The sequence below is a fragment of the Haliaeetus albicilla genome, chromosome 11, assembly GCF_947461875.1.
Source record: "Haliaeetus albicilla chromosome 11, bHalAlb1.1, whole genome shotgun sequence".
NCBI lineage: Eukaryota > Metazoa > Chordata > Aves > Accipitriformes > Accipitridae > Haliaeetus > Haliaeetus albicilla.
The window spans coordinates 32,811,045-32,823,802 of NC_091493.1; the positions used below are offsets into that span (position 1 = coordinate 32,811,045).

The following is a 12,758-nucleotide window of genomic DNA, read 5'->3' on the forward strand; positions in this document are numbered from 1 at the left end:
TTTCTCTTCTACATTATTCATCATGCTAATAAACTCAGTATCTAAGTATATGAGGGAAACTTACAGATCCTATACATATGGATATTGTATAGGTCAGAAATAGTGGAGGTGGTAAGTAATACTACAAATAAGAGTTTGATTTTAACAAAAATAGCAGTAAATTGTAACTTTGTACAGAGAGCACTCAAAATCAATCAATGAACAGATAACTTCATTAAGAGAAAATTGTTTGGAATTAATGAATTCAACAACTGGTAGTTTTTCATTCTGATTTGTGTTGTTTTAAGACATACAAGCTATGTCTGATACTTCGAGAACTGTCCCTTTCAATGAATTAGATTCAAAGTGAAAATGCCCGCCCCCCCCTTTTTTTTAACCCCCTGAACTTAATGGTATTTTTAAGTAGGGTTTTATGTACAGAAAAGTGTAATACGAGATACTCTCCAAAGATTTCTGCTATTGGTAACTGTATGATTAATTCTGTTGTAAGAGTATATGATACAACAGATCGTACAGGTTCTTTATTATTATCTTTTACCTGAGGCTGTTTTTAATTTTAAATGAGAAGGGTAAGATCTCAAGTCTAGCCTTCTGGTTCTGATGTCAGCAGCTACTGCACCGGAAATATTACCAAAAATATCCATCTGCCAATTATTACTGGCTGTCTTCGAAATCTTCTTGAAGAAAAATGTTCTCATTTCCTGTAGCCCATTATTTCACACTCTGTTCTCATTATCTAACTCCAAAAATGAGTGGTTGCCTCCATAGCTGCTCTTTCTTCTTTCCAGACATATGGTATATGTCACTCACTAATGCATATAGCACAGTGCACTTAGAGCAATTTTTTTATTAGTCTAAACTTCCATGGAGAAATACATTGAAAAACTTATCAATCTTTATAATGGAACCACTGACAGAGTCTTTATTAGAGAGAGGTGAAGAATGTTTTTTATAATATTATGTGGGGTTTTTTAATTGTATATCAAGACAGATAAGAAATCAAGAAAACATATCTATAGCTACAATAACAGTTATATTTACTTGCTTTTTCCTAATAGGTCCATGTATATATTTGGGGGTTTTTCGAGTGTTCTTTTGAATGACATCCTTGTGTACAAGCCTCCAAACTGTGAAGCATTCAGAGATGAAGAGCTGTGTAAAAACGCTCGTCCAGGGATAAGGTGTCTGTGGAACAAGAAACATTGTGAATCCTGGGAATCTGGACATGCTAATAATATCCTTAGAGCAAAATGTCCTAAGAAAACAGGTAAGTGAATTCTAGTCTTACAGTGTCAGATTTGCAATGTGATGTAGGAGCTAGGGGGGGACCCCCAAAACCCAACCAAGTGGAACTAATGATTGGATAGTTAAGACTGATCCTCTCAGAATACCCAATGCAATAGATTTGTGGATTAATTTTTAAAATCATTCAATTCTGGATTTTTTTTTTATTTTATTTTTAAATACAGGGATGTAGGTGCAAAAGAACACAAGTTTAAGGTGCTAAGGGATACAAAACATAGGAAGATTCAAAGATAAGAATTTAATTCATTGGGGAGCTAAAGCATAAAATGACTTTAGATTGGATTTGGCTCAGTGTGTTTGAAGCATTTATAAAAGGGTGAGCTTTTGTAACTGAATTAATTTTCCTCTTTCCTGTTTCTCCACCGTCTCCTGTTTTGGGATACCACACACTCACTCACTCACACTCACATAAGCCTTCATATTTTTCTGATTCAAAGAAAGCATAACAGCAGTCAGACCACAGGTGGGCACTGCAAGTAGTATCTGACATTACAGGCATATGGCACTCTCGTGTCTGTACATACCAGTAAGAGAGAGGGAAAGCGTCACTGCTTCAAGTAGATTACTTATCAAACAGGAGCATTTGTATAGAAGAATATAGTACAGTCACAGCCAGAAACAAACTTGAGGTAAACAAGCCCTTTGCTGCAGTATGTCAAAATGGGTTCAAGTTTGTCATGTGAATTTCTGTGCGGCATTGTGATAGCTATATTGTTTGAAACAGCAATTTAGTATTATGAATAACTGTTTCACCCTATTCTGAAGTATTTTGGCTTGTCACAGATAAATTGCTTGTGAAAGTATTGTTCTTATACTTCACATGAACAGAATAAGCTTCCCTGCTACAAACACCTGCTATTTTTTCTGTGCATCTTTCCTTGTAGCACAGTATAAAATTGCTAACCAAACTTTGGCTGTGTGCTACATGTACAAACTACCATATGATTAAACTGCCATTCCGTTTTTACGTTTATTAAAAAATTATTAGCTCTGTTATTAATCAATGCTTCAAGACAGTTTATTTTTCTGTTAGCTTTTATTTGTTATCGGATTGGATATAGAGTTCCAAACTTGGAAAAAAGGTGCATTATGGAACAAAAAGGTTACCTAGGTAAAGCTTTCTGAAGAACTGCTTTTGCACGGTTTCATAACACTTAGAGATCTAGAATCTAGAAAGTTTCAGCTCTTTGTATAAAGAAAAATCTCTAGACACTAAATTCAAAAGTAATACAGGTGAAAGTTGATCTTATAAAAAGTTGATCATATCAACAGGTGTTTAAAAAACCAAACAAAACAAAGCACAGACAGGGTGAAGGAAAAAAGTTAGAGCAGTTTCTAAAGTACAGCTGCTGCAGTGGGAATGAACTACAACTAAACTTGGAAGAGATGAGGTGTGTAGAATTCCAGTCCTGAAGAAGTTGTGTGGACAGCACTGCTTCACTGCTGTCAAATCCTTCCAGTTTGGGGTGGCAATATTCTGCCAAAAGTCAATTTTTCATATATTCTTTTACACCACTTGTCTCAATTGTTACCCGGTTGAGAGTATCATCAGAGGAACCACTGACAGTCAATATTAAAGGACAAGCAGAAATTTTAGTGGATTTTCAATTCTTGAATAGCAAGGCTTCCCTGGCAAGAGAATCTTTTAAACTTGCATGGTGCTGAGATGAAAGAAGCCAAACCGCATAGGAGTTAAACACGGTAATCAGTGTAGGAGATGGTAGGAATTCTCCTATTTTGGGTCATGGTGATTTTTCAAATTTTTGCCTCGTTTAAACAGAAGTAATAATTTGTGTCCCAAACTGTTTTAAGTGACGTAAATTTTAGTCCAAGTCCTGAAGGCTTGTATTAAGGATTTAACATGAACTCTGCCTCAAATATTTTTTGTAGAGAAAGGGCAGAACTGTAACTTCACAATCATTATTGGGTTTATAAATTAATTTATAAAGACTTAGAATGTTTGTGTGTTGCTAATATCAATCTTAGATTTTTGTTTTTATTTACTACTTTTATCATTGCCTTCTTGCATAGCAAGGAACCTGCATCTGAAGAAAATCTTTCTTCTGTGTTAGAGTGAAGAATGAGTAGTTTAAGAAACTTTCTGATACTGTTATTTTATGTACTGTGCTAAGAGAGCTGGTATGCTGCAAATCAGTAAATATTCCTTTAGTTGGTATGAGACTTATGAACCTTCAAATACAGTTGTTACTAAAGGAATTTTTAAAGGAGCAAATCTTATTAAATGAATAGAATTAATTTTCTACAGTAACTTAAACCTTTATGAATGGCTGGAGTTGAAATGAAGGATGTAACAGAAAATGCTCTAAGCAAGTGTTTGAAATGTGGTGTTATTCTCCTGTTCGATGTTTCTTTTTGACTTTCATTTGTATTACAGCTGCCGCAGATGACAGATGTTACCGATACGCGGACTGTGCGAGCTGTACTGCCAATACAAACGGGTGCCAGTGGTGTGATGACAAGAAGTGCATTTCAGCAAACAGTAACTGTAGCATGGTGAGTCTTTGCAAATCTACGACCATGTTATTAACACTGTTTCTTTTCTGGCTAAGGCCGAGGCTTGTTGCAGCAAATGAAAGGGTAGAGTAGGCTAATAGTGGCTTGTTTTGAACACAGACATAAATATGTTTGCCTGGCTTTTGCAGTAAAAATATTGCAAAGGGCAGAGTTGGACTGCAGCAAAGATATATATTCCAGGGGAAAACAATTAATGTATTCTTTAGGATTGTGTTAGCCCACTGTATATCTCTCAGGACAAATACTGTTGTCTCCTAATTAATGACATTTGGAATGTCCCAGAGTCATTATCAATTTGGATTTTGTGCATATGCAGTGTACAGTATGCAGGCAGAAACTGTGGAAACCCATGAAGGGTGGCTGCTTGATTCCCCCCGCTTCAAACAGGACCAGGTCAGTCTTGTTAGTCTTGGTATTCTGATAATTACTTATCATAGAGATGTTTTTCTTTAAGTCATGCAGTTACTTGTCATTTAATTAAAGGAATATGAGCCTCTGTCACCATGAAATTAACTGGTTTATGATTCAGTAAGATTGTTCTGATCTTTGTAAATACAAGCAATAAGAACATACAGATTCATACAAGTTTATATTTTTCTATTTTTTATATTGCTTAGTGCCATGTTTTATACTTTGTTGTTGTCCGCCAGCTGCTGCATCTCTTGCTTGTTCATTTGATTTTTGACAAGCTTATAATAGTATTTTAGCTTTATAAAATTTACCTCCTTATATTTTTTTCAGCTAGCTCCAGACACCTGGCTGTACTTGAGTTCAAAATCCTTTCTTTACACACTTCCATTAGTAAAAGTAGCCTGCTCTCTGGTTTGAACCTGATGCAAATCAATCTTATTCTCTAGACAGACAAATTAAGGTGTGAGTTGGATTGACTCTGACTCAAATCTTGCCCATTCAGAGTGAGCACAGCCAGCTCTAATCACTGGCATTCGTAGCGAGTCACTACTAATAAAAGCAACACAGACACATATTCATCAGCAGTCATGTTATAAGTCTGTCAGAGGGATTTCATATTCCAGGCACTAATAGTTAGTTTCCTTTGTGATCTTCAAGGGCTCTTCTTTTCCTAGCACATTGTACTATATTAGGTGCCAATTTTCTAACTGTGGTTTTCAACTCCTAAGCAAGGAGCAGTTGCTAAGGAGCAGACCACCTTCATCCCTAACAAATGTGGAGCACTGGGTATTTTAGCACAAACTTCTCAGTTCAGTGTCCTTCTTTGACAACCTTTCATAATCAAGATTGTCAGCTTAATTAGCAACTGATGCTCCAGTCTTCTCTATATCATTTCCTGTCTTTTATTGAGGGATTGAAGCGGTTAGCAAAGGCTATTAGTGGAGTTACTAAAGAATGGGGTAGTGAAAATTAATCGAAATAATTTCTGAGAAGAGTTACTATCATAAGTTGAAGGTGGCTATTGCAAAATTAGTGTATTGGCTGGGAGATGATGGAGGCAGAATTTTGCAGCTATCAACATAAACCCACCAAAATAGCATCAACAGAATGGCACCATGTGGAGAAACGAAATGGATCGGGCTGATTTTCCATTTTCATAGACTGCTACTTCTGGACCAGGCCCACAAAATGAAAATGTTGTGACAGTACTGTGATGGTAATATGGGATAGCAAGCTGCAGACTCAGAAGCATCACAAGGAGAAAGCCCCATTTTTGCAGCTGTACAAAGGCCTTGATTTATGACTTAGATCATAGAACATCCAGATGAGACAGTAATGTTTTAGAATCTGTTGCTTTCGCTTCATGGAGACTGGCCAGCATAATAAAGATATGTTGGCAATTAGTTTGGCATTGGCCTCATGGTCATGGATATTTGCAAAGCAGTGACTGTTCTGCTGATTGGAAGGGCTGTAAAATATGGAAATTTCCCTGAAATAACTCTGTTTGGACAGATGGACTTCATAAGTAGTACTAATGCACTGATGATACACATATACCTGCCTATGCTCACCATCTGATGTGGGTCAGCACATTAACAGGGCACTATATTCCACTCCTGTGCAGACTCGTGGATCATCAAGGTATATATCGTGCTCATATCTGATGTAATTGCAACAGGGGCTTGCAATGCCAGGTCGTTCTGGAGCTCTGGCTCAGCACTACCAAGCTGGTTTTTCTCCCATAAAAACTCACATAAGCGGGATACTTCTGCAGACTATGGTTTTAGTTGACCCCATCATATCTGATGCAAATGTTGAAGGGTGAGTACTTATCCTGTCTTGCCCAACTGGGAAACAGTTTACTTAAAATATGTGGAGTTGTTCAAGACAGCACTGACATTTGGCTAGTGAGTGGATTGAACAGCATGCTAGCAGTAGTGCTTTTTTGTCTGTTTTCTACCATTAACTGCATCTATTAGTGATTTTGTCTGTTATAATAAGGATTTTGAAGGTTGCCTTGAGAAATTACACCATTGAAATTCCCTGGATTGCTTACAGTGGTTTTACATGATACACTGAATTTATTCCATAATAAAATATAGTGCTCATATATAAAATAAAAAAAAAAAGTTAGCTAATTTTTATGTTTCAGATTCATGGATGCTAAAAATGGGAAGATCACCTATTCTACCTTTTTTCAAAAATATGCAAATACAGATACTGGTTTGCCACAGGGGCAAAAGGAACTATAATACTGTCATTAATACTGTCTTATGCCAAGTACAGACTTCATGCAACATGACATACTAATATCTGTATAACTTCCTCTTTCAAGCTATTTCATAGAATATTGTATAAGATTTTGTCACAAAGAAGACACGATGTCATTGATGGACCTATTCTTTTTCTCCCATTCATTGGATGCCTGCATCAAAGATGGAAACTTAAACAGGAATATTTTGATTGACTTGCAAATCCTAATAGTGTTGCATACATCTCCCTATAAGCGCTACATATCACTCTTCTTCTAAAATTGGGAGAAACCGCTTTGTCATGCTCATATCTGCCCTTTTTCCTTAGCTTCTCTGTCTTACATCTTCCTTCTTCTTTGCTTTTTAAAAAAAAATTCTGTCTTTCTTGTGGTATATATCTGATTTTTGTGGAGTAGATTGTGTTGACTTTTACTAACAGTTCACTGCCCTTAAGTCTATTACATTGATCTTGCACTTTGACACTTTCATTTGTACTATATAATATCCTACGCATCTTCCTGGTCCTCACTGATTCTGATGGATTTTTCCTATTTCTTGATAGAGGAAAACCACCAGATCTGGATCTCTTTAATATGCTTATGAAACTGTATTCACTTTGTACATCTGCATATAAAAAGCTTTTTCTTGCATCCTGTGAGAATGATACTCCCTTGCTGATTGTGTTGTTCAGAAAATTGACTACATTTATATTTTTAATGGAAATGTTCTCAGGAAAATCTCTTAATTTTACAATTTTACCTTCCAATTTAAAAAAAAAAAAATTGGGGGGAGATATGAATTTCGTTTTAAATTGCTGCACCTTTACAACGTGTCACTTTTCTTGAGGTAGTAGCATGGAAGAGTAAGCAAAGAATTGGTCTGCCTCTCAGTTGGAGCCATCCCATGAAAGCAAAATCTTTTTCTACCTTCTGATAAATAAAGTGGTAAATGACTGAAGAGGGCTGACCAGTTGCAACAAAAGGCAAGTTTCCTTTACTGAGGAAGACCAGAGAGCGCCTGAATTTTTGAGTAAAAAAATTCACTTTATCAATTTTTTTTTTTCTCTTTAGAAATGGAGCAAAATATTGGTTGATAAAGTGGTAGAGTGCCTTAATATATTAAGAGAGTAAACATTTTTGGTAGAGTGCCTTAATATATTAAGAGAGTAAACATTTTTAAGGATATCAATATATCAAGTTCACATTATGGCCATAAAGCTGTTTTATATTTGCAGGCACACGTAGGCACATTCAAAAAGCGTGATTGCATTGAAGCTCTGAAAGTACTGGAATGCCTCCGGCTTGCCAGCCTTCTTTAAGAAATGTGCTTGAGAAAGAGGAGGGTGAGCTGAGTTTGGACATGTGCTGTGCCACTTATATTTGTGACTGGCTCAAGTGCTGATAGACTTATAGGCTGAAAAATGTAAAAATATTTATGTGCACATGTAGGTTGTTACTAGACAATATGCTGGCTTCTTTTTGATATTTATATGTGAAAGAATTTTGAAGGCTTTCCCTTCTCTGTCTTTTCTTACCTTTTTCTTTTTTTTTTTTTTTTTTCCCTCCAACCCACTTTGTCTCCTCCATCACCCTGTTCTTTGGGAAACAATGGAAAAATGCTAGCGCTAGTTATCAAAACAAATTGGCTTTGATTCTTTATATCATTAGAGTAACTCTTCCCATTTCCTGGCTCCACACCAAACTCCACTTCAGATCCGAAGAGCAGTCCTGAAAGGCACGCTTCAGGAATTAACAAGAAATGGCTTCCCTCTCCCCTTCTGTTATCTTACTCCTCTACAGTAAAAGCTGAAGTAATCACTGCAGATAGGGTAGCTGCAATATGCTCCACTGGTTGTCTACAATGTTGGCCTATAATCCTTCAGTTTATAGAAATGTTAACTGCCCACACTAGAAGTTTGCAAATATAGTAACTTACTCCCATATTATTTAAGGAAGGCTTTTTGAAGGCTTGAAATGCAGCAGTAATATAATACCAAACTTTACTTGAAAATTGAGAATGCTTAATCAGTGGGGATCAAGAACACCACGCAATAGCACATGCATGTAGTCCTTTTTTGGTCAGGGTATGGTCTCTGATGTATCTTTTCAAGTGGAGTGCATGTGATTTTCTTGTCTGGAGAGACTGTGATGGCACAGCTGAAGTATTCCTGCATCCAGTCTGTATTATATTTGAAAGCCTCATTGCTTTCAAAAGCTACAAGGCGGATGTGTTCCTTCTGTAACTGTGACCAACCACACCCCTATCGCCAGTAGCAGGCTCTGAATTTCTTGTGTGTCAGTCTCCACGCATGTAATACAATAAAGCCCCAGTTGATGTAAGTAACATAAATACAGCCCAAATTGGTATGTGATTTAAAAGTATTTTATATCTGTGTGGCAACATAAACTAAATGTTGTAGAACCCATGAAGGGTATGATAAAGAGCATCTTGTTGAGGGATATAGGATACTAGAGGATGCTTCAAAGAGAACCATTGTCCTACATTGTTAAATATTTTTCCACAGTGTCTTAAACACAAGAATCATTGTCTTTTGGTAATACTTGCACTGCTTCCAGAAAGTTAACATGCTCTTTCATGATGGGAGTCCTTGGATGCTGCACTAATACTAATAACAATAAATAATAATAATAATAATTAATAATAAGAAATAATAATAGCAATCTGCCTACATTTGAGAAATTCAAAGAATAGTCAAGGGGAAGTGTATAAAGTAGTAGAAGGAATTACGAATAGAATCAAATTTATTTTGGAGGAAAAAAAGAAAATTTAGGACTAAGGAGTACCCAATAGTAAGATTTGGGAGTAGCTTCAGAGAAATAATAGCAAATCTATTAGATTTATATTTACAGTTAGACTAGGCAAACTAGACAAGATTATACTGTTAACCTGAAAAATCCAGGAAGAGGAGGAGAGGTACATTATATAATAGCAACTTCTGAAATTCTAAGATAAACTACTGTAATATTTTCATTCTACAGTGGATATTCAGAAAATCACTGCCGTTCATAAGTCTGTCTATATACCACCATATCAAGATGAGTACTGAAAAAATCTAAGTAAATCAGACATAAGTGGGAAGCTTTATACATAACATGATTTACTCACACTTTGGTGTGTAAACATTATAAATATCCTACAGCAATACAGAACTTCAGTAACAGATGAGCTGTCATATTTCTGAATTTCATTGGGTTTGGTAGCTTAAGTTATAACCTTAATATTGTGTTAATATGAATTACCTATTGGATTCAAATCTACATTGAACTAATGAGATTTTCAGGCAAGCAATGTTTAAATTGGATTTAAGGGAAATAAGTGCTGGGAATAAGGGAATACAACAGAGAACATTATTACAGAATAGTCACTAGTACTTTGAATTTTATTTTAAACATTAAATAACCAGCACACAACAAGCTTCATGAGTAGAAAGTAATAGAACAAATACCCTGGTTTAGTTGGAAAATTGTAATCTGTATGTAATGTCACTAAAGTATATAATTTTCAAAAACAAGCTGAATGCTTAAGGGCTTTGACTATGTCATCATGAAGTGTTAAAAGTGAGTATTAGTTGAGGTGTTGTAAATGAGCAGATGGTGGTTACTTGTGCTCTAAAATTCACTTTAAAGCATCTCTCAGGCGGTTTTGTGATTATGCTTCATGACTGAGTGAAACTGAATGTGGGTTTGTACCAAAGGTTTTTTGTGCTTTACTGTTCTACGCATTTATTGGCCTAGATAGACATTCTATTACTTTATGGCATTGCCTTTGCCTCTGTTGCATACTGTGGTGTTGATGCCTTCTCCTAGAACTGCTTGTCTGCTTCTTTTTGCTTCACAGTAGCCTTTCTTATAGACCAGAAAAAATAGTGAGTACCTTTTATAATAAGCTCCCTGATGGGCATCTGATCCAATAAAGGCAACAAACAAATCCCTAAACAGCAGTGTTCTTCAGCAGGAATGAAGCTGGTCCTGTGTGAGATTGAAAATTCATTTTAACAATTGCATTATTTCAGGACTTTAAAAAAAAAAAATAAAAAAAATAAAAGGAGGCTGGTTGTCTTCCCTCCTGACTGCAGTAGGCTGATGCCCTATCATCATCGTCATTCCAATACCAACAACTCTAGCTTATTGTCATATTGCCCATTTAGATGTGCTTTATCCTACTCCAGGAGACTATTGGAAAAGAAAGCAATCAAAATTGTCATGTAAACCATATATTTGCGAAGTGCAATCCATTTTTGCTATTATGCATAAATTAATCTTTTCTTGTTAGAGAGAGACAAGAGTAGTTAGGGTTGGACAAGATGACCTCCAGATGTCCCTTCCAACCTCAACTATTCTGTCATTCTGTTGAGTATACAGGTGTCTTGAATTAGGACTTATTTTTAACTCTTACCTTGAAATTAAGTTAGTAGAGACAGCCTTATGGATAAGCTGATGAATTGGCTGAGGATTTGGGGCAGTTTATTAAATAAAATATCAATATTATGTCTTAATTAAAAGTATTATGCAGAGGGAGAAAAGATTTGTATTCAAAATGCCTAACTTGGAAAGGAAGACCTCAGGTTTCAGGGAAAACCCCCCACCCCACCAAATCCAACAAAAAACCCAAGTAAAAATTCCTAAAAATTCCTTCACTGTTTACTCCTTTTCTTGTATACTAAGGTGCCAAAGGAATAACGTTATTCCTGGTTTTATGTCACTGTTTGACAAAATGGTTTCCTGTAGATTCTGTAAATTTTATACTGGCTATGTTGCATACGGTTTTGCAGTTAAATCTGTAAAAAAAAAAAAAGATTGAAATTTTTGACAAATCCTTCTTGTGTTTTGTGGCTACTGGTCCTATAGCTCCTATTTTTGTTTCTTTTAATCCAGATAAAACAAAGTAGAGCATATTCTTGCACCTTCAGTCAATGATGTGTAATTATTTTAGACCTGTATCGTGTGCTGTTTTTTATATTCTGTTTGATTATTTTGCTTGCTTTAACCTGCATAGGATGAAATAATTTAGTGAGAGCATATCCCTTAACTATCTAAGAAATAGAGATTTAGTTTAGTTCTTTAAGCTCTTCCTGGGCTTGGTAGAGGGAAGTGACATATTCAAAGTACTGTTTGACCCACTCAAAGTTAGTTGTGTAGGACAGGTGGGGTGATTTGTGCTTTAGAGATGCATATTTTACTCTTCGCAACCGATAAGGGAATCTAGAGAAAGAGCTTAAATTCATCCTAGCTTTTAGGTGGCTGTGGTCTTCTGGGAGGGATCCACCTGCTGTGTATTTCAGTTCTGACTTCTGGTTTGTTGACAGTTTGACATATGTTTGAGATCCTGTTTTGTCTGTTTTATTTTTATAGTCGGTTAAAAACTACACCAAATGTCACGTGAGGAATGAACAGATCTGCAATAAACTGACCAGCTGCAAAAGCTGCTCGCTACATCTGAACTGCCAGTGGGACCAGCGGCAGCAGGAGTGCCAGGCACTACCTGGTAAGGGCTGTGGGGCAGCAATGCTGCTTTTTGTACTTGATTTCAAGACCGAGTCAATCTCTTCCATTGTTGCCAGAGAATCGTTGTTCAATGAGTAGACCTGGATTTGTTTCACTTTTGCTGACTCTCCCTGGCTGACTGCGCCTGTGCAGGTGAACACAGATGTGATTGCACCACTGATTGGTATGTCAATGCTACCTTTAATCCTGTTAGGGGAGATAATAACATTAGCAAAGGCATAATGGCATGTACCTCTGCACAAGCCAGGGACGAGTTCTAGCCTGTGGTGATCACTGAGTGCAGAGCTGAATTGCCATACCGAGTTCTTTACTGTTACATATTCACTGACACTGTTACCTTTGCTAGCTGGGGTTTTAGCTTATAAATTATATTTCAAATGTATTTCAGTTTTCCTGTGCAGATAGGGCCCAGGATCTAGTTTCTTGATTGTCTAATAGCTGGTAATACTATGAAAGTGCCCTAACAGCGCATAGTAAAATGCTAATATAAAATATTCTGAGAAGGTGACTGTTAACATTCTGAAATAATATTTATTCTGTAATTAGTATTCATAACTACAAATATGCAGTTAGAGATCAGAAACTTTTCCATTTGATCCTTATGTCTAGATGAAGTTAATGAACACAGGTTTTTTTCAGACTTTATTCATTAAATAAATCAATTTATTCTGTGCAGTTTAAAACTGCATTTGTGTAATTTTATAAAGATTAACTATAACAGTTGCTCTGG

The 12,758-nt window shown here is 36.1% G+C and overlaps 1 protein-coding gene across 1 annotated transcript in view; it reads left to right on the forward strand.

The window, feature by feature from the left end:
- The window catches only part of ATRNL1 (attractin like 1), a 541,498-nt gene that overhangs the window by 107,362 nt on the left and 421,378 nt on the right, over positions 1-12,758 (forward strand). The window contains 3 exon segments of the mRNA XM_069797060.1: positions 1,059-1,267; positions 3,701-3,819; positions 11,876-12,008. Coding sequence (XP_069653161.1) covers positions 1,059-1,267; positions 3,701-3,819; positions 11,876-12,008 — 461 coding nt within the window.